We start from the raw sequence: 23,014 nt of genomic DNA on the forward strand, positions 1-23,014 counted from the left end.
ACAACATTGACTCGTGCCTTTTGCATCTGTTCCTGGTCCCCCAGAAGTACATGGTTTTAATAAATCTAGTCAGTGGCTAAATGTCCACACTTAACATGAAGTAATTGATCTTGCTATTATTTTAATGTCTTGTTGATTTGAGGTGAGTATAATTATAATTATTTTACATGTAAATAATATATTTGTTCCTTGAGACTGCACATTCTTTCCTGGGATGTGTTTGAGTTTCTTCTGATAGCAATGCATGTCTGGCAACTGTATGCAGACAGGCCTACCCCACAGCGGCATTCCTTCTGCCAAGAATGCTTGGACATACTGTAGTTGGGAATGTTCGCGTTTCCTGTTACCCGGAAGAGTGAGTGCGTGATCTCTTGTTTTCATGAGTGTGAAAATTTCTGTCCTTCAAGTGACTTCAGATGATGAGAGTAAAAAGTAATCTGGATGTTACATAGGAAAGAAAAGAAACCTTAGAACTGAGATTGTGCAATCAAAACCAGTACATACTTCATTGCCGTAGGCGGGGCATGTGAGGAGTGTACAAGGAACTTTGACTTGTCCCACACGTAATTTCTGAAATTGCTCCATAATATCGCACAGAATTGAAAAACGTGTAATAGTGCCACATACAACTAGACAACTGGTGTTGTGTCTGGGAATCAAGATCTTTCAGTTAAACTGGATGCGCGGCATAATTTACGCACTCAGGTATGTAATGTTAATGGCAATCTGACTGGCATATGACTTTACACCAATTCAGTGCTTTTTTAAATGTGTTTATAAATTGTCTTAAACATGCATGCCGGTTGTTGGGCTACGTAGTATTTTTCTCTCCTTCTGTTATCAATTTATCCTGAATGAGATTGTTCCATCTATAATGTACTTTTATATGACTTAGTAGGCAAAATAGCAACTCACACTCATTCTTACGCTGCTCTGTCGTTCTGGGGGGGGGACTATATGGACACGCCTGGTGCCGAAATTGATCACATATGTTAGGCAGCTGAGAGTTGGGACGAACTGATTCGGTTCAGTCATTCTTCATGATGAGCACTTCCCAGCTAGCTAGTGTTCGTGACTAGAAACTTCAGGGAGAATTTGAAACTTGTCTGCCTAAATTGGGATTTGGGAGTGTTAAGAATCATTCAGTTTTTATCGGAGTAATAGTTCTTTAAAAAAAATGTTTTTACAAAAATGTATATATTAAATGTCGTAGTTGTAAAAAATGTTTTTAAATCTCACTTTAGCCAAAGACAGTTTTTAGATAGGCTAAAACTGCTCCCAATAGAAATCCCTGATCACACCTGTCATGGCGACGTTGGCTATAAACCGAACTAAGCATATCCAGGCCGTCAAATCAAAGGCTCTCATTCGATATAAAGTTGTGTTTGGCGAGGTTGGAGTAACATCATTTTCAACTACTTAAGATATTGCCTCGAATCTAGGTTGCACCTTTCGATTTCGAGAAAATTTACAACTAAGGACGAATTTTTCACTTATTGACTTCTCAAACCCCAACCCCTGGCCCGATCTGTTTCGCAAGCGTTCCCGGATGTTGCACCTCTGGGTATAAGAAACCGTGTGCTTTAGCTGTCACCCTGTTATATCGACTGATTGGTTCTGTATGGGGTGATAGTGTAGCCTATCTAGTTAGTTCCAAACTGCAGTGCTGTGCCGGGTGGTGTTGTGTTGCCGGCTTGCAGCGCACACTTTCCCCATTGAGCAGCGACGTTATACCTTATCACGGTGACATCCAAATGTTTACTACCAATGCAATAGGACAAGTTAATTATAATATAGGCTGCTATCACAATCAAAATAAAATACAGTGGGATGGAAAAAATTGGCCATGTTACGTCGGATGACATGTGATACAGCTGCCCAGCGCGAAGAAACTGCATAGCACCCCAAAACGACACCATTGCAATGGTAATTCGCACCGGTTTGTCGTTACATTAGCTACGTTAATTGGCATGTTACGCTGCTCTGTCGGTCGGGAGAGTCTATATGGACATCCAGATGGTGACCAATACTACAAGTTAACTTTATATTTAAAAGTCTTAACTAGCCCCATGCTGTCATTGTTTCCAGCTAACCAGCATAAACTAGCTAGCTGGGAAGGGCTCATGAGGATGACTGGGTATAACCAAATATTTGCTAAATCTCGCTTTCATTCTGACAGTATATTTTCCTACATGAAATATATCAGACAATGTAATGAAACATGAAATAGGGTTACACAAAGTGTTAGGTATTATTTTTAGTTGAGGTAAAACGAGACTGAGAAAAATACAGTACATTTCCACAGTTATGTCAACATTGTGCATGTTTTGTTTTGTCCAACTTTGAACAAGTTGGCATTTCCCATGAAGTGCAACCCTAATGACTCAGTCTGGACTGCTACTCACACATTTAAGTCATGCATACGAATCTGTTTGGATAAATATGAAATCATGTTTAAAATGTTAGTACAAAAAAACACTCTCTCAACCACTGATTGTATTAACAAACCTTCCCATCCCCCAGTAATACACATACTATCGTGTCTCTTTTACAACACATGTAGGAAGAGCAAAGTAAACAAAACTGTGACTCACTGGTCATTAAATGTCCTATCCCTCAGTTTAAAAAGCTGAATACATCAAGCCACTGTAATTCTATGTTTAGTTCACGCCCACTCTTCTCTTTTTCTCTCTGGCTGTCTTTCTTCCTCTCTTTTTCTCTCGTTCGCTCTGTCTCTCAATTCCGTTCAATGGGCATTATTGGGCTCCCGAGTGGCGCTGCGGTCTAAGGCACTGCATATCAGCGCTAGAGGCATCACTACAGACCTTGGTTCGATTCCAGGCTGTATCACAACTGGCTATGACTGGGAGTCCCATAGGGTGGTGCACAATTGGCCCAGCGTCGTCCGGGTTAGTGTTTGGCCGGGTAGGCAGTCATTGTAAATAAGATTTTTTTCTTAACTGACTTGCTTAGTAAAATAAAGGATACATAGAATATGTTTGCATTGCCAAAGCAAGTGAAATAAACAGTACACATTTCAGATGTCATATTATGGCTATATACAGTATTGTAACGATGTGCAAATAGTTCAAATAAAAAAGGGAAAATAAATAAATATGGGTTGTATTTACAATGGTGTTTGTTCTTCACTGGTCGCCCTTTTCTTGTGGCAACAGGTCACAAATCTTGCTGCTGTGATGGCACACTGGTATTTCACACAATAGATATGGGAGTTTATCAAAATTGGATTTGTTTTCAAAATCTTTGGGAGTCTGTCTAATCTGAGGGAAATATGTGTCTCTAATATGGTTATACATTTGGCAGGAGGTTAGGAAGTGTTGCTCAGTTTTCACCTCATTTTGTGGGCAGTGTACACACAGCCTGTCTTCTTTTGAGAGCCAGGTTTGCCTACGGCGGTCTCTCAATATCATGGCTATGCTCACTAAGTCTGTACATAGTCAAAGCTTTCCTTAATTTTGGGTCAGTCACAGTGGTCAGGTATTCTACCACTGTGTACTTACTCTCTGTTTAAGGCCAAATAGCATTCTAGTTCTCTCAGTTTCTTTGTTAATTCTTTCCAATGTATCAAGTAATTATCTTTTAGTTTTCTCATGATTTGGTTGGGTCTAATTGTGTTGCTGTCCTGGGGCTCTGTGGGGTCTGTTTGTGAACAAAGCCCCAGGACCAGCTTGATTAGGGGACTCTTCTCCAGGTTTATCTCTCTGTAGGTGATGTCTTTGTTATGTAATGTTTGGGAATCGATTTCCTTTTAGGTGGTTGTAGAATTTAACGTCTCTTTTCTGGATTTTGATCATTAGCGGGTATCGGTCTAATTCTGCCCTGCATGTGTTATTTGGTGTTTTACATTGTACAAGGAGGATATTTTTTTCTGAATTCTGCATGCAAAGTCTCAATTTGGTGTTTGTTCCAATTTGTGAATTCTTGGTTGGTGAGCGGACCCCAGACCTCACAACCATAAAGAGCAATGGTTTCTATAACTGAATCAAGTATTTTTAGCCAGATCCTAATTGGTATGTCAAATTTTATGTTCCTTTTGATGGCGTAGAAGGCCCTTCTTGCATTGTCTCTCAGATCGTTCACAGCTTTGTTGAAGTTACCTGTGGCGCTGATGTTTAGGCCGAGGTATGTATAGTTTTTCGTGTGCTCTAGGGCAACAGTGTCTATATGGAATTTGTATTTGTGGTCCTGGCAACTGGACCTTTTTTGGAACACAATTATTTTTGTCTTACTGAGATTTAATGTCAGGGCCCAGGTCTGACAGAATCTGTGCAGAAGATCTAGGTGCTGCTCAGCAAACAGTAGACATTTGACTTCAGATTCTAGTAGGGTGAGGCTGGGTGCTACAGACTGTTCTCTCTTTCTCTCTCTAACTCTCTCTCTCTCCTCACAGAGCTCCTGCTGTTCCCCAGAATGTTCAGGAGGAGAGGAGAAATCTCGTGGCTGTAGGTAACAGACAGTAGCAGTAACAGTGCAGTGTGGAGTGGCGATGGTCCCCTGGGCCACCTTCCTGGTGACATGCATGTGGATACAAACCCTCAAAGCCTCAGGACTGTACACCTGTCCCAGGACCCCTCGCAAGGACGTGGATTTCAATGTTAGCTACTCGATAACCCACTTCCAGACTGCTAAACCCATCCAGAACATAGTGATCAACCCGTACGAGCCTGAGGTTTATGTGGCTTCTCAGAATGTCATTGAGGCAGTAAGTAATAGGCTCAGTAAGTTATGGGAGCTGAGGACAGGCCCAGTGGGCAGCCCAGACTGTCAGACCTGTACCCTGTGTGGCATTGAGGCTGATCCTGAGGACTCAGTGGACACGAACAATGAGGTCCTGCTCTTGGACTCATCATCTTATCTTACCTCTCTATACTCCTGTGGGAGCTCTCAGCATGGGGTCTGTTACTTACATGAAATTAACTCTAATGGTACCCCACCTAAATCTGAGTGTCTCTTCAGGCAGGATGCTAACTCACCCTCCGACTGCCCTGACTGCCTGGCCAGCCCCCTGGGCACTGAGGTCATCATCGTGGAGCAAGGCTACACAACCTATTTCTTTGTAGTGGCTACACTCAATGAGAGTGTGGCACAGAGGTATGGCAGATTGTCCATATCGGTGCGCCGGCCGCTGTCGACCCTGGATGGCTTTGACATGGTCATGAAGGGTCTGACCGTGCTCCCTCAACTACAGAACTCCTACCGGATCGACTACATCTACAGCTTCTCCACACAGGACTATGTCTACTTCCTGTCTGTCCAGAGGGAGAACTTCCTGGACTCCTCTCTGTATCAAACGCGACTGGGCCGTCTTCCGGTGAAGGACACAGAGGTGTGGATGTACCGTGAGCTGGTGCTGGAGTGTCGCTTCGAGCCCAAACGCAGGCGGAGGAGGAGAAGGACGGGGAGCAAGGTGTTCGAGGATGTGGTTTATAACAGGCTGCAGGCGGCCCACTTCACCCGGGCCGGGAAGGAGCTGGCAGACGAGCTAGGAGTGGGGGAGAAGGATGACATTCTCTATGGGGTGTTTGCAGAGACAGATGACTCTGGGAAGCCCTACAGTAACTCAGCCCTGTGTGCCTTCCCAATTGACCACGTGAACAGGGCCATTGATGAGGGAGTGGAGGACTGCTGCAGCTCCAGCCCAGAGCAGCTTTCCAGGGGGCTCTGCCACTTCCAGCTCTGCGAGAGCTGCCCTCATGAGGTCAGTGACAGGCCTACTCCGCTCTCTTCTGCTCTGCCAGGGCTTCAGTTAGGTAGTTGGTGAAGCCTGATGGTAGACAGGAATATGTAATAGTTTGATTGATATTCAACAGTCCAAAATCATGACTATGTCATTGGACTGATATAGGTTATTCTTATTGCATTGTCTATTAGAAGTCCCAGTACTATGAGAGGAGGAAGTCAGATGTGTGAGAACAGGGAGGGAGGAAGAGGTGAATGAGTCAGATCTCACCGGCACATTGCCACACTGTTGTTCTGCTCTGTTGAGTTTCAGCACATGGTAATAACCATGATTGTAAGGGTCGGAACTGTTGATACTGCCTTAGTACATGAAAGTCCTGCTATCGCTGTTCCTGAAATCTTAACTATGTTAGGTTAGGGTAGACTTGACCTATTGTATGATGCCCTATGTTTGAGAAAAACAAATTAAGCTGTTTAATAATATTATGACTATGACTAGGTTAAAGTGTGACATTAATTATTACTTTGAAGAAGAAGAATTGGAAATGTAGTGTATGGATAGTTGGAAAAATAGACAGCAGCTGCATTCAAAAAACTGTATTCATTTTTTTTTTTTTTTAAGTGTTTGGCTGTGTAATATCCGCTGTCAAGGTGTGGCGACTCTTAAACTTGACAACTCTGAGCTCATAGAACGATGTGTACACCTGCAGGTACGGTGTGCCAACTCAGAGGTTATAAATGGTGTTGATAAAGAGACGGAATGTGAAGGGGAGGGAGTGTATCCCTGCGCCTGGCTCCTACACGTTTTGTATGAGTGCATGGAAACAGGCACACGAGACACAGAGAGAGCAAGCGCAGGAAAGAGCAAGGAGCAGGGAATGGTCTCCATTTTAAAGTAGCTGTGTCACTTCAAAGCATTTTACTGTCTGACTCATCCAATAGAGGAAGAACAGTGTTTGTAGGGTTACTGTTTATAGGAAGGGATACTCTACTTATTCCATCTCTGAGGTGTTTTAAGTGGATGACGCCATGAGTTGTCTGCTGTCGTTCGTCAGTACTGTCATTAGTGTTTAAGTCAATAAAGTACACTGTTACAAAAGTGTAACAGCCAGCCATATTGTCAATGTTAAACATTTCAATGGATTATAGTATTTGTATGAGCACTCAACAAAAATGCTGGGTTAAAAACAACCCAGCATTTTATATTGGACAGAACACAAGTTGGGTTATTTTTGACCCAGCCAGTTGGGTCACTTGAGCTATGATCCACCGTGTTAGATCGGAAGACTGAAGGCATGGCTTAGTAGGGGAGTTACTTTCAGATTGTTATATTTGGCCAACTGTGAGAGTAAATTTGATTCCACTTCATCTGTTCTGCTATATTGTCAACACAAGTTAAAGTTGAGCACTGACACTTTTGTATCTTAATGTCAATTACACAAGTTGATTTCTTCAAGGGCCTATGCGTATCCCAGTGTTGGGTTAGTTGCCACTTTGTTATGCTGTTGAAATAATGTTATGAATAATGTTTTTTTATATTAAATTATGTAATGTGCAAAAATATTGAAGGGAAAGGTACATTTGCAGTGCACAAACATGAGATGAACAAGTGGCCAAAAATACCTATCTGGAGGCCATGCCTCCTGAAAATAACCTAGGGATTACATAAAAAATACCCATCTGCTGGGTCAACCCAGCATAAAAGTGAATTGAAACCCAATTGATGGTTAAATTTTAAGAAAATTGTAAAATTGTTTAATTCAAATACGTGGCCTATTGGTTTCAGAGTTCTTTTTGGCCCGTGAGAGTAAATCTCATTCATTTTCATCATGTTAAGTTTATAAACTGAAAATTAAGAAAAATCTATATTTTTGCACATTGCACGTTTTAATATAAAAAAAATATAACATTATTTAAATATTATAACAATGTGGTAATTGTCCCAACTTTGGGATATACATAGGCACTTAATGAACTCCTTCTCTTGTGTACGCCTTATTAAAGCTAAAAAAGCGTCAGTGCTCAACCTTAACATGTTCACAATTCAACAGAACAGATTAACCGGAATGACATTTACTGTCATGGGTGGCCAAAAATAAATATCTGAAAGCACCTCCTCCAGTCTTCTGCTATGACCCGGTGGATCATAGCTCAATAACCCAGCGTCAACAACCCAATTTAAAGAAAACAATGGGTTGTTTGTGATCCAACTGGCTGGGTCAAAATAACCCAATGTGTGTTCTGCCCAATATTTACCCAAATTGGGTTGTTTTTAAACCAACATTTTTTTTACTAAGTGGGGAAGATCAGATTAAATGTGTATTGAAGACACTCAAAGGAATGGTAGAGGCATGTCGGGGTAGTTTAGCTAATTATACTGTACTGGAGTAGCTGTATTTATGTTCAGCTGTGTTTGTGTTTGTGTTGATATATTCTGATTAAATTCCAATCCATGCTTGAGAGTGAATGGGGGAATAATCGATACAGTAACATATCAGGATATTATATTTGATGATATATCGTGTAGTATAATTTTGACAATATTATTTTGGCGCTAGTTGGCTGTACCTTTACCAAAACTCCAGTATTTGTCCTTCATAGCTTGTTCTCCAACTTCTTTTTAAATAGGGAGCCAGTTTGTTTAAAGCACTTTTATTTCCATGACTGATCAAAACTCGTTTTCTCATGACTCTCTGTTGTCCCGCTGCAGCAGACACTGGTGAGCAGTATGTTTGGAACATCGAATCGCAATAAAATCACTGTATCGAATCACAATATAGATTTGTGAGAATTGTTAGAATCGCAATACATATTATTTCGACACCTAAGTATCAGCATAATATCGTATCGTGAGGTCCCTGACAATTCCTAGCCCTAAGGTTGATACAGTATGCTCGTAGTTCTGGGTGTTGCACCAGAATCACATTACGGAACATCTGTTTAGAGTTTTTCCCTTGCTACCAGAGCAGTGTGTCTAGCAACAACAGTACCCATGCGGAGCAGTGTTTTTTTTGTCTATTGCTTCGTTTGATCTTTTCAATAGTATGTCCATCTCTGATAAGCTACACAAGAAAAGGCTATATTAATATATGTAGCCTTAGAAATAAGGTTCAGGAAATCAATAACTTGCTAACATCAGATAATATTAATATATTATTCATTTCTGAGACTCCCTTAGATAATTCCTTTGATGATACAGCGGTAGCAATACAAGGAGATAACACCAACAGACGAGACAGGAATGGCTATAGGGGAGGTGTTTCTGTATATATTCAGAGCCATATCTCTGTAATGCTTAGAGACGATCTCATGTCAGGTGTTATTGAGGTGTTGTGGTTGCAGGTTCACCTGACTCATCTAAAGCCTATTCTTTTAGGGTGTTGCTATAGGCCAGCAAGGGCTAACAGTCAGTATCTATGTAGATAATGTGTGTGAAATGCTTGATAGAGTGTGTGATCTTAACAGAGAGCTTTATTTTCTGGGTGACCTGAACATTGACTGGTTAGCAACTAGCTGTCCTCTCAGGAGGAAGCTTCTAACTGTGACTAATGGCTGTAATATGACCCAGGTTATCACTCAACCAACTACAGTGCATACCAGTAGTGTTGGATCTGTGACATCCACATGCATTGATCATATCTTCACTAATGCTGAGGCGCTTTGCTCGAAAGCAATATCAGTTCCCATTGGCTGTAGTGACCATAATATTGTGGCAATAACAAGGAAAGCCAAAGTGGGCATAAAGTAATTTATCAGAGATGTTTTTTTTTTTAAATCCTCAGGACACTTTTGTTAAAGATGTAAAAAAAAAATAATGTGTTGGTCTGATGTGTATCATTAAGTGAATCCAGATGCAGCACTGGAAGTATTTTTTAAAATGTATTCATGACAATTGTTGACAAGCATGCACCTGTTAAGAAATTAACGGTGAGAACTGTTAGAGTCCTCTGTATCGATGATGAATTAAAAAAGTGTATGGTTCAAAGAAATTATGCAAAAGTAATGGCAAACAAGTCAGGCTGCACAGCTGATTGGTTGACATACTATAAATTGAGAAATGTTGTGACTAGGGCTGTGGCGGTCATGACATTTTGTCAGCCGGTGATTGTCAAACAAATAACTGCCGGTCTCACGGTAATTGACCGTTAATTTACATAAACACATTTAGCATCTCCCGACTTCCATGTATAGCCTACGAGCCACTGAAGCAGACCTTTGGAACAGCTACATTTTAAAAAGTCTAACGAATCAATTTAATATAGCCTACACCATCACAATAAATCCATGATTTATTTTAGATAGGTCTAAAGAAACATGATATGAATAAAATGTAGTCTATTTCAGAAGAAGAGAATACCATACTCTGAGTTGTCCTTATGTTTAGGTCCTGATCTGGCTATGCCATATGACTGTGGGCTACACTAGTTCATTAAGCAGACAAGCTTTTCTTAGAATTCCGTGGCATTATTTTATATTATTTTATAGTATGAAGAATACAATTGAACATAACTAAATAAAATAGAAACAATATTTTATCCTAACGATTTGAGGGAATGCGTACATGAGGCTATTCTGTGTTGAACTGTTAACAAAGAAACAGGTCCTCCTAAATGTTTAATTTAGAGTTATTTATGCAACTTTACAAAAGTTGGGCTATTTGTTTAGATTTTTAATACACTCTAAGACAGCCTGATGCGACTCTAATGATGATATAAAAAAAGTTGCTTGAAAGGCTTGAGCTCTGCTTTGTTTTTTTAGTTGTGATACAATCCTTATAAAAACATATAGGCCTATGGGCTAGGCTACATGAGGTGTGCGACTACGATTTGAAAAAGGGATAGGATATTATTGTCACCCATTCGACTATTCTTGATTTAATCTTGTCTTTACATATACTAAATAATATATGTGTGAAATTTGTTTGGATTTAGAATGGACCATTATCATATACCCGTCTCAATACAGGGGAAGTGGAACAAAAATACATGTCATCTATGCACTTAAATAGCAAAAGGAGGACGCTTTTCTCGTTATTTATTTTCATGCCAGGCAGGCTATACTCCTGTTGTAAAGCGAAGCAATGTGCTTAATATTAGGAAAGTTGAGAAATAAATATAGAAAGCTGATTGGAACATCCTCTTTTTAGTAGAGGCCATCAGAACTCAGTGTTCAAGCAATTGCATAGCCTATAGAAATGTTTCTTAACATGAGCTCATGGGCTCTCATGAAGTGTTGGATTAGATTTTCTATTATGTTTGCATTGATGTCAGAGTGATTAGAGGGACAATAGAGTGCTGAGTACTAGGCACTTAGCAAGTTTGGTAGGCTACTAATGAGCATCAGCACGATCAGAGCTTGAAAAAGCCTAGTTACCGTGACTAAATGGTCACAGAATTAGGACTCGTGACCGCCGGTGTGGCGGTAATACGGTCACCGTAACAGCCCTAGTTGTGACTAAACTTTAAAAAATAATAAGAAATTACATGACCAAATCTAGATAAATTACATAAAACACAATGGGAAAAGACTAGAGTACCTTAAATTATATGGGCAGAAAACCCAATTAATCTCCATCATTCATTAGAAATTGATGGGTCATTTCTAACAAAACTTTTCAAATTGGCAATCATTTCAATTACTATTTCACTAGTAAAGTGGAAAAACAACAGTCAACCATCATATTTTTGTATAAAAGCTTAAATAATGATTGAGAAGGATTGCTGTTTTGAATTTGGTCAAGTTCACGTGGGAGAGGTGTTAAAAACTATTGTTATCTATTGTTTCACAACACTCTCTTAAAAACACCAATATTCAGGTTGAAGAACTACTTTTGGTGTTTCAAGGTACTTCAATTCTGTTTTGAAATACATTCTGTGTATCTTAACTCTTACATTGGGTTTACATTCAACCACCCTCCAAACACATCTTTGGTTAGGTGCACTACTTTTCATGGTTTTACTACACGAAGATAGTGTTTTGAGTCTTTCTATTTTCACAGTGTGAAGCCATGGTTCACTACTGTTTTACGGGATGGAGGGTGGGTGGGTTCAGGACACTACAAAAACAAATCACATTAACTTATTGCAGTTTAATGGAGAATATGACAAACAACCAATATAGGCAAAGAGGGATCCCGAGTGGTGCAGCGGTCTAAGGCACTGCATCTCAGTGCTAGAGGTGTCACTACAGACCCTGGTTCGATTCCAGGCTGTATCACAAGTGGCTGGGATTGGGCGTCCCATAGGGCGGCGCACATTTGGCCCAGCGTCGTTAGGGTTTCGCCGGGGTAGGCCGTCATTGTAAATAAGAATTTGTTCTTAACTGACTTGCCTAGTTAAATAAAGGCAAAATTAAAAAAACAACAACTATGTAATGTAAAATAAATCAGTGTATACACCATTTTAATAAAGCAATCTAAAAAGGGAAGTGGAAATTGTGTGAAATGAGTACTCATGTATGAGTAGTCAGTCAGTCAGTATGAGTAATGTTGTTGTCTCTATGTGTGTTGTGTCTGTGCAGAGCTCAGAGAACAATGCCACGTGCAGGGAAAGTCCCACCCTAGTGTCTAAACCCTACTACAGGGTGGACCTCTTCAACAGGTACATGAACAACGTCCTGCTCACCTCAGTGTTGGTCACCATCATCGGGGACAACACTGTGGCACACATTGGCACCAAGGACGGCAGGCTGCTGCAGGTACACTCACTGTGTCTGTGTTTAGTGTGTTTGTGTTGCAGTACAGTAAAGTCACTGAGGTGTCTAGTAGGAGAATATGAAATGACAGTGTCTATTTCATGAATGCAGATTCAGTGAAAGTGGGGGTAGATTGAGCTATATTAAAAAATTGTACCATGTGCATGACTGTCTTTCCTCAGGTGTGAACATTATACAATCAGTTTTTTCCAATGAAGATCATTAGCTCTCTCAGCACTTTAACCAACCTGAGTAGAACATATTATAAATCCATTCCTTTCATAGGTCTGCCATGGCTCAGTGATATAACTGTAGTGTCTTTGACTGATGTAGCTCATCCTGAGGAGGTCAAGTCCTATCATCTTTGCCAACTATTCTCTGGGTGAGGAAACAGAAGTGTCCAGGAAAGCTGCTGTGCAATCCGATGAGTCCTTGCTCTTTGTGGTTGGAAATAAGGTGCCTTTTCTATTCAGTCATAAGTGCTCATTACCTCACTTTGCTTATTTGTTTTACTTTTGATTTCTAAAGGCAGAGAATACTGTAACAATTTCTTTCCCACTCCCTTTCTTTTCTCTCTCTTCCCTCTCTTCACCTTTCTCTCTTCCTCTTCCTTTGTGACAGATGTTCAGTGTGTCTCCTAAAGGGCCAGGATGTAAACACTTTCTAACCTGCTCCACATGCCTTGCGGCGCCCAGGTTTACAGGGTGTGGCTGGTGCTCGGCGGTGTGCTCCAGGCAGGAGGAGTGCCCCGCCCAGTGGAAGAACGAGTCCTGTCCTCCCTTCATCACAGAGGTAAGACTGCTTGGGGGCCGGAGTAGGGAGTGGCTCTTTTTAAACTGATCCTCTGTCATAAATGTCAGAACAACGGCCACCAAACACATGGGTCGAAGAAACCGACACATTCTTAATAGAATATTTGAAAGTGAGTAGTTGACCATTTGAAGAAAATGTGTAAAGCATTTGAGGAAATGTCAACTGCATCATGTTCTTCTGATTGTATTGTATGGGGGGATCCAGTTTTTCCCTAAGACAGCTCCCCCTAATGGTGAGACAGAGCTTAAGCTGTGTGGCTGGGAGTTCCAGTCTCCTATAAGACCAGCCGTCATCAGCAAGGAGACCCACCTGGTGAGGGTGGGAGAGACCCCCTGCACTGTACTGTCAGAGAAGAGCAACAGCACACAGTAAGTAACAGACACAGAATGCATGGAGACATCCAAACTTCAAATCAACTCTGTCAAATGACCTCACAGCTTTGTTATTCTTGAGGCCGTAGTCAACACTGATCTTTCACCCTGACCACTCCTAGGCTGGTGTGTAGCATTCACCCTAATGTTACAGGCCCATACCAGGATCTCAACATCACTGTGGAAGTGCGTGAGGGGAAGGTGGAGGGACGCTACTCAATCCAAGGGCAGGCTCAAATTACAGGGTTCACTTTTGTGGTGAGGAGGATTACATTTATTTGACTGTTGACACAACCTTTTATTCAAAACAATGTATTTCATCCACTCTAATGTCTACAATTCTATCCAGGAGCCAAGTATCACAGAAATCATGCCTGACTACGGGCCTCAGGTAGGGGGGACTTTGGTCACACTGACAGGGCCTCACTTGAATGCTGGGATGATTAAGACTGTGGCTATAGGAGACCAGGACTGCCCCATCAAGAGGTAATTATGGGCATCTACTGTTTCAGCTGTGCAATTTGCTCTCTCAGCCTGGGTGTCTCATTGTAACTGTAGAACCTGTGACTTTCATAGTACATATGACTTTTACTGTTTCTGTCTGGATCTATATCAGTGTCCATAATATTATGTTATTGTCTTACTGTGTCTCTGTCAGTGTCTCTAAGGGTACGGGGACCATGTCCTCCATAGTCTGCCTGTCTAAAGGTGTGGCAGCAGTGAAGAAGGTGCCCGTGAGGGTTGTCATTGACCAATCCCAGGTGTCCACTAACAAGATGTTCCACTACAAGAGCAACCCTGTGATCACTGAGATACGGCCTGCCTGCAGCTTCCGAAGGTAGGCCATACAAATGGATACTAGCCACTAGGCATCATCTGTGTGCTTCTGGGCCTAGCTGACTGACCTGCAAATGTGCTATATAGAACTGTAGAAAACAGTTAATTGCACACAGATGATGCTGACCAAGAAGACAGTGATAAGTCAAATGTATTCAGGGCAGTGCCTACACTTTTAGCTGAGGGAAAACATGCTGTGCAGGAAATGTGCAATCTCTCGAGAGGCAATGAGGTAAACCTAAGTGAGGATGTGATTAGCCAACAGAAATAAACAAGCTAAGACCTGTTGTGTAACAATGCTGTGCCTTTTCTGGGTCACATTTCAGCAACTGGCAGAACCATTTGAATAATAATAGAGAATAAACTGCAAATAGTGCTGGTTTCTCTGGTTTCTACAGTCAGCAACGTTGACCTCTAACAGCAAGTCTCTATGTGTTTGTTTTTCTCTTTGTTCAATTCTGTGATTAAGTGGATCCAAGATCATCATCAAAGGCAAAAATCTGGACTCTGCGTACAACACTGTGATCCACTACAAATCCAACAGACTGAAGAAGTATCTGCAGCGTGTAAGTTACCCTGCAGGGTTCACAACTCTGGGCTTCATAAACCTATGATGGGGGTAATATCTATTAAATGCCAGTCTTTGATTTTATTTGATTAAATGACCCCAGAGTACTGTTATTGACACTATTTGATGTGTTGAACATAACGCAGGTCTGCAATGGCACAGCAACCCCCACGCATATGGAGTGCTTTGCCCCTGTCTTCCCCAGAAATGAGACAGACAAGGGTTTTATTAATATCGGCATGGACGGGGCCATCAATCTGGTGAGGAAGGACTTTGAATACCAACCAGACGCCAGCATCACCCCCTTTGAGTATGAAGGCAACGTACTGAGCCTGAGCCCTGGACAGACTGAGGTTTCACTGCATGTACGTTCACAATTATACACACAGGACTCAGCTTTGAAGAGAGTCAGTTACGTAGTCAGTCAGTCAGTCAGTCAATCATCATTGTTTTCAACCATCACAGTAACTCTAGATTAACCAATTGGTTGATGGGTAAATCTAACCACAATTGTTGTATAAATAGTGTGAGTAGTTGATTTCTTAGGTACCAGTGGGCAAAGCTGGTTGAAATGACTTCATTGCAACCAGTTTACAACTGAAACAGTGTGTAATCTGGTTTTAAAGATGTCATTTCATATTCAAGCTCCGATGAATTCTTCATTGAAGTGTTTTTCCATGGTCTGCAGCACAACAAGCTAAGCATGGTGAGCCTCTGCATGGAGATCATAATGACCATCGGAGGTGTGGACTGCGGAGTCCAAGTACTGGACAACGAACTGACCTGCAGGATCCCCAAGGATCTCATCATCCCCAGGGAAGGTTCGCCTGTCATGGTGAGCTACTGTAATGGCTAACCTAGTTGAACTTAATCCTTAAGAGTCTAACCCGGGGGGGGGGGGGGGGGGGGGGCTATTAGCCCATAGAAAGCATTAAATACAAGGGGAAACAAAGTCAAAAAAGAAATCTAAAGGAACTTTGTTCTAAAGTGTCTTTCCTATATCTGAGAGATTTAAGAAAGATCAGGAAATTATTTTTAAAAATATATATATATGTGCTTTACCCATAATTAACCCTGTTTTGGGGCACTAAACTACTTCCATATACACTCAGTGGCCAGTTTATTAGGTACACCACCCCCTTCATGAAAATGTATCACTCCTACAGACAGTGAGTCACGTGGCTGTAGTTTGCTATATAAAGCAGGCAGACAGACATTGAGGCATTCAGTTACTGTTCAATTGAACATTAGAATGGGTAAAATGAGTGACCTACGTGACTTTGAGCGGGGTATGATCGTCGGTGCTAGGCGCTCCGGTTCCAGTATCTCAAAAACAGCCGCCCTCCTGAGTCTAGGGTTTCCCGCGGATGGTGCGACAAACCAAAAACATTCAGTCAGTGGCAGTCCTGTGGACAAAAGAGCTCGTTGATGAGAGAGGTCGAAGGAGAATGGCAAGAATCGTGCGAGCTAACATGCATTGATATTTGATTTTCTGTTTACTTACCGAATTATAAATGAATTGAAATGGAATTGACCCTAACCTTGAAAGCAAACCATCAATCCATTAGTAAACTGGTCCTTAAATGAAAGTGATATCAAACTGATCCCAGAAAAGGGTGTGAGTAATATCCTAGGTGTATCCTGTCCTAGGTGTCTGTAAATGGGCGTGCCTATGAGGTGGGCACGGTGGTCTTCGTCAACAACACCACCAACGTAGTGGTTATCATGTTTGGAATTGTCATTGCGTTGTGTGTTGGTGCTGCCATGGCCTTCATCACCATGAAACATGTGAGGAGGAAGAAGAAAGGTGAGAACCGTTACTGTGTGTGGAATTCGCTACAAGAAGATGCACTTTCATCTACCAGTACATTTACCAGTATTCTTAAATGATAGCACGGGTTAGACAGACCTACATTTTTATGCCTTTAACAATTGTTGTCATGTAAGCAATAACTTACCATGTGTGCATTTAAGACATTTCATATTTTCTGCTAGGTATCTAACGTTTTTGAGTATGTACTGTGTAAGGCAATGTAATTCATTATGTTGATGAAAACATTTCAGGCGAAGTAGACACTAGTTTAGCAAGGATGTTTGTCCGCAGTCGGCTAAGCAGCAACCCTGACCGATCCCCCACAGGTGACTATCGACAAGGTGGGATCCTTGGTGTGAACATTTATTATGGTTCATTAATCTTGTGATTCATATCAATGAATCAAGGGTTTCTCTTGCCGTGTCTCCTCTGTACTCCAGAATGGTCCAACCAGGTGAGCCAAAGGACAGGCTCAGGAGGGATAGCCTTACATAGCCTGCTCTACGCCGCCACCTTTGACCCCTCAGCCACGCCTCTGATCTCATTGGACACCCTGAGACCTGAGCTCCTGGAGGAGGTCAAAGATGTCCTGATCCCAGCCGACAGGCTCAACGTTCACCACAACCAGATCATCGGCAAAGGTATGGTCTGGATAGCCCGGTCCAAGATCTGTTTGTGCTGTCTTGCCAACTCCTATGGTCATTGTCACGCCAAACAGATCGGGACCTCCTCAGACACTGACTAAGAGAAGCAAAATGGGTCTGTCCGTCATATTCATTAGAATCCATCTATTTCTATTTCCACTCATTTACCTGTTCGTTCTTTTTGTTGTTGTTTAGGTTTAAGGTATGTAACTAGACTAGCGCCATGTCCCCCAAAACACTGATGTAATTTTGTCGTTATTCAGGTCATTTTGGGACTGTGTACCACGGCTACCTGACAGACAACAATAACCAAGAACAGTTAATACACTGTGCTGTTAAGTCATTGAACAGTAAGTGGATTCTTCTCATTTTGTTGGGCTGAGCCCTCATGCCATAAACAACTGTGCTAGTGTATGTCCTGCTTGGTACACATAGTTCAATTCTCCCTCTCTCAGGGATCACAGACCTGGAGGAGGTGGAGCAGTTTCTGAGAGAGGGCATCCTGATGAAGGAGTTCCATCACATCAATGTTCTCTCCCTGCTGGGTATCCTGCTGCCTCAGGAGGGGCTCCCCCTGGTGGTGCTGCCCTATATGAAACATGGAGACCTGCGCCACTTCATACTCTGTGAAAGGAGGGTACGTTAAAGGCCTACTCTTCCTCATACTTCATCATAACAAAGTATAGCCACTAGTCAGCTCGTCAGAGAGAACATACGTTTATATTGTTCATGAATGACTCCTGTGTCACCTCTCTTCCTCCAGAATCCAACAGTGAAAGACCTGATTGGCTTTGGGCTACAGGTTGCCAAAGGGATGGAGTACCTGGCCCAGAAGAAGTTTGTACACAGAGACCTGGCAGCTCGAAACTGCATGTAAGTGCACGGCAGCTCTATCACTCGTTAATGTTTTGTTTATGCTATTTCTCAATCCAGTGCCTGGCTGTCCCATCTATAAAGTCTGTCTATTATCTATGGTCTCTTTAGGCTTGATGAAACGTTCACGGTGAAGGTGGCAGATTTCGGAATGGCCAGAGATGTGTTTGACAAGGAGTACTACAGCATCCAGGACCACAGGAAGGCCAAGCTACCAGTCAAGTGGATGGCCATAGAGAGCCTGCAAACACAGAAGTTCACCACCAAGTCAGACGTGGTGAGGGATTATGACTCTATTTCAATTTTCTTATAGCCATTGTATACTGTATCTGTCTTACAGTACGAAAAATAATGAAAATGGATGCACTCTGGATAAGAGCATCTGCTAAATGAACCTGGTCCAGGAGGTGCTAGAGATCCAGTTCTTGTAAATGTTTTCTAGCTCTTTATCCCTTGTCTTCACAGTGGTCATTTGGGGTCCTGATGTGGGAGCTGTTGACCAGAGGAGCGAGCCCCTATCCTGAAGTGGACCCCTATGACATCACTCACTTTCTGTTAAAGGGACGCAGGCTGCACCAGCCACAGTTCTGCCCTGATGCTTTGTAAGTGATCTAGTGTAAGATCATTTTAACGGGCAACCGGCGTCACGCGGATCATCCCATTCCTGATCTACAGCTATTCTATCACAGTCTTTTATAGCTGTTGTTGTTGCATTAGGAACTCTGTCATGGTTGTTGACAGCTGTTGTCATTGTTCTATGCTGTTGTTTCTCTACAGGTACTCCATCATGCTGGAGTGCTGGGACCCGGAGCCAGAGCTCAGGCCTGACTTCCACACGCTGGGCCAGGAGGTGCTAGAGATCCTGTCCTGCCTGGAGGGAGAGCACTACATCAGCCTGAAGGTGACCTACGTCAACCTGGACCAGCCACGGCCTTACCCTACCCTTACCACCTCTGCTGATGAGGCTGAAGCCTCTGGATCAGACAGCGTTGTGTCCAGCTGAGGACCGCAGAGCCTCAGGGGTCAACAGAACTGACCGGTCCATACCATACCAGAATTTAGTGGACCAAACCAGACCAGGACAGGGACAGTAGGGCGTGGTCAGAGGGCACGGATGGGGGGCATGACCATTCACCATAGATGGAGGGCTCCCCCTATTCCCATCCACGACGCAGTATTAGTACACAGAAATAATTGTTCACTTCTGTTACTCAAGACTGGATTGGTAAGGAATAGAATATTGATTATTGACTAAGAAGACCTTGTGAAATGTGTTTACTTGTGTGAGCATTGACACTGAATTTCAATGTAGTTTCCCCTTCCATGTGAGTACACAAATTATGACTATATCATATTTGTCTGTACTTTCAATGCACTTGTGGGGGTTTTTTTAAGGAAGATTTTCAGGTGAAGAAATTGTATTTATAAATGGGACACCAAGTGAACCTTCATGTTTGAAGCACAGCTGTAAATATGAACAACTGAATGTACAGTATACTGTATGTCTGAAATGTGTATATGTTTTATAACAACTAAGGACTATGATTTGGTTTTGACACGTTAAATCAGATGGATTTCACATTTGTCAGCCATATTTTTCTCACTTTTTTTTGCTGGCATCCAAAGATATGCCTTAGAGATGGTCATTTGTGTTGATGGTCATTTGTGTTGATGGTCATTTGATGTATGGTTCTGAATGTGGCCATTGCCTGAACTGGTCTTTCTCATTGATACTTCTGAGAGGATATTTCAGTGAACCAAACTAGCGTTGTCTATGGTTATCTGCTAGCGTTCTAGTAGATAGACTTCCAGTCATTGCGCTAACGCTAGTTAGAATTGGCTTGCGAAACTACCTCTTACTTCCTTCATACTGGGCACAGAGACATAAAATTGGTACCCATAAATGAATCTGACTCCGGGGAAGTAGATACAAAATATCCCTTTAAAGGGGCAATCTGCAAATGGTACATACATTTGTGTATTTTTAAATTAACAATATTATACACCTTAATTTTTCAAAAATATAATTATAAATGCCTAATGAGGTTAGATCAACTTTTATGCCCCTTCAGAACCCATAATAGATTGTTTTACTCTATTGTTTGTAAACAAATGTAATTGTAAAGAAACACTGTCACTGTATAGCGTCAAAACATGGTTAAATCTATACTATACATGGATGGTCAGTCCTTGCATCTATAGCGCTGACCATGAAATTGAGGGTGGTTACAATTCTGCTTGGTTGTTTGAACTGCAGATTGTCCCTTTAACTCTGATATGCAACCCATATCTTACTGCTTGTTAGTCTTTAAAACCACCACTAGCTGTCAGTAAAAACCTTTGTCACCAGTCCTTATGCTGCAGTGTTCTGCACCTCATGAGACCACGGTACAGACAAGACCTTTGTTACAACAGTCTATGCTCCGGGATTATGAAACTGAAATGTGATAAGAAGGGTGCTTATGTTTGGTTATGATTGGCACTGGCAGACTGTTGTTGGTCTCTTAAATGGCACTGAAATCTCTCTCCCCATATCCTCTGTTTTCTTCTTTTATTTCAGTCGGTAGATGTGGATTCAACTGTGTTGGTCTTGTTCTTGGTTTCTGGTGGATTCAGAAACATCAATCAGAAAAGACAAGTCTGAATGTTTGTTTCAACATGAGGATAGTGAAATATTAGATTTTAAACACAGCCAATCTCAGATGGTTTCTGTACCGTAGCTATGAATAGTGTTCATGAGATTGAGATTTTGGTTTATTGGTTATACTGAAGGGTTCTAAGTATTTCATAGACTTATCTGACCTCTCTCCTCTGAGCCTCTCACTGAGCTGAGCTGGAGATATTCTCACTGTGGAGATGATGATAGGTTTACATGTCATAAACAGCATCACATTGTTTGTGTGTTAATGTTAACCTTTTCAATTGGTAGGGTGTTCAATCAAAAACATAATTCTTATTTTGACCAATGGGTAAAATAATATGTTAATTGTGTAGATAATCCTCTAAGAAAACCAATGGTCCAAACCTCTTGTCAGATAAGAAAAGTGGTCAAAAATAAGGAAAACTGTACCACTTCTTGTCAACTAGGCTAAGATGCTGTGTGAGGATTAAGGTTAAGGCTCACTTTCCCGTTGAACTCGTCATCTTTCTTCTCAAATCCATAGGACATAAAACAATATACAGTAGAGGTAAGATAGATATTGATTTTGAAAGATGACTTGTAGTATTTTCTTGTTTTAGTATACGCTTTCCATATGAATGCGAAATTGCTGTCCTTTTTCAAAGATCTCTCACTAAAACAAGTGTATCTCTTTGAAATGACATCGGAGCACTAAGTGTACCACAAGCTTTGTATTTTTAAAGCCTTGTACATTTAATTCAGCTCGTCATGCTAATTTAGCTTTTTGTGACCCGCGGACACCACTTTGAAGACACGTAAAATCCTCAAAAGTTTCTGCAAGAAAGCTGCACCTCTCTGTCAACAGAGCTCGGTGCTTATTATCAGATGTATTAGGTTATGAAATCCGACTGTTTGTACATACTGTAAATTAAATGCTAGAGAAAGACCCCACTGAACTATTCAGCACATGAATAATCATATTTGTCTTGGTAAAATGTATTTTATAACATTAGGAAGTGAAACGTCATTACCAAAACAAGTTTTCACCCACTCTGGGCAGAGTGGGTGGACACCCTACAATTGGGCACTCAGCTTGCTCAGTGGTCTTCAGACAGAAAAACTTTGAGGAGACCACGACAGTACATCATATCACAATTTCTTATTTTGACAGAATGCAAAATAGGTAAAGCTTGGTATAAAGGGCTTTTATATAAACAGTTATGTAAACGTGTTATACAGTGTTGTTGTAGGCTGCAGTACTGATTCATGCTTTTCTGTGGGTACATGGTCCTTGAGACAAGTGTTTTTTTAATTCAATCTGGAATGACGATCAGAGAAATTGGCTGGCCTGCCAATGCTGTAATGACTGGTGTACTAACTGTCCTGTTAAGCAGCCAAGCCATTTGCACTCACAGATTGGCGATGCAGAGTAATTTTCCATCACTCCTGCAGTGCTTTTTCTTCCGTGTTGTTCTTTTGGTGTAGCTAATTGTAACACAAGCAGGTTAGTTTGCAGGTGAGGGGGGATCTTGAAAGGTTGGATGGGAGGCACGGAGAGCGGGAGGGAGTAGGAGGTGGATGGTGAACTGAGCTGGGATTGAAGTGAGTCTTCATCAGAGCCTCCTCCCCAGCTCTACTCTGTGCAGGTGGAGGAGAAAGGAACACTGTCAGGGCACTACCAGGATGAGATACAGTGGGGCAAAAAAGTATTTAGTCAGCCACCAATTGTGCAAGTTCTCCCACTTAAAAAGATGAGAGGCCTGTAATTTTCATCATAGGTACACTTCAACTATGACAGACAAATTGAGAGAAAAACCCCCAGAAAATCACATTGTAGGATTTTTAATGAATTTATTTGCAAATTATGATGGGAAATAAGTATTTGGTCACCTACAAACAAGCAAGATTTCTGGCTCTCACAGACCTGTAACTTCTTCTTTAAGAGGCTCCTCTGTCCTCCACTCGTTACCTGTATTAATGGCACCTGTTTGAACTTGTTATCAGTATAAAAGACACCTGTCCACAACATCAAACAGTCACACTCCAAACTCCACTATGGCCAAGACTAAAGAGCTGTCAAAG

General features: G+C 41.6%; 1 protein-coding gene across 3 annotated transcripts; it reads left to right on the forward strand.

Annotated features, from left to right (window-relative positions):
* Positions 1-452: 452 nt before the first annotated feature.
* LOC120065042 (macrophage-stimulating protein receptor-like) lies at positions 453-21,883 on the forward strand. 3 transcript variants are annotated; one of them, XM_039015700.1, is made up of 21 exons: positions 453-705; positions 4,412-5,719; positions 12,220-12,396; positions 12,727-12,849; positions 13,015-13,185; positions 13,411-13,574; positions 13,700-13,835; positions 13,927-14,063; positions 14,236-14,415; positions 14,884-14,980; positions 15,129-15,347; positions 15,671-15,817; positions 16,633-16,789; positions 17,047-17,136; positions 17,236-17,436; positions 17,703-17,789; positions 17,895-18,076; positions 18,203-18,312; positions 18,424-18,589; positions 18,778-18,914; positions 19,090-21,883. In XM_039015700.1, exons 2-21 carry the CDS (start codon positions 4,508-4,510, stop codon positions 19,313-19,315), a joined length of 4,119 nt encoding a protein of 1,372 aa, XP_038871628.1. In that variant the 5' UTR covers positions 453-705; positions 4,412-4,507; the 3' UTR covers positions 19,316-21,883. The 3 variants fall into 3 exon arrangements, with proteins under 3 accessions (XP_038871628.1, XP_038871629.1, XP_038871630.1); XM_039015701.1 differs by having other exon boundaries at positions 17,047-17,121; XM_039015702.1 differs by lacking the exon at positions 17,047-17,136.
* The last annotated feature ends 1,131 nt before the right edge of the window (positions 21,884-23,014 follow it).

This window comes from Salvelinus namaycush, chromosome 20 (genome assembly GCF_016432855.1).
Source record: "Salvelinus namaycush isolate Seneca chromosome 20, SaNama_1.0, whole genome shotgun sequence".
NCBI lineage: Eukaryota > Metazoa > Chordata > Actinopteri > Salmoniformes > Salmonidae > Salvelinus > Salvelinus namaycush.

Coding starts and splice junctions, on each gene's coding strand:
- LOC120065042 (XM_039015700.1), top strand. CDS start 4,508: ATGGTCCCCTGGGCCACCTTCCTGGTGACATGCATGTGGATACAAACC. Junction 13,575..13,699: donor GAGAAGAGCAACAGCACACA/GTAAGTAACAGA, acceptor GACCACTCCTAG/GCTGGTGTGTAGCATTCACC. Junction 17,790..17,894: donor TGCTGTTAAGTCATTGAACA/GTAAGTGGATTC, acceptor TCCCTCTCTCAG/GGATCACAGACCTGGAGGAG.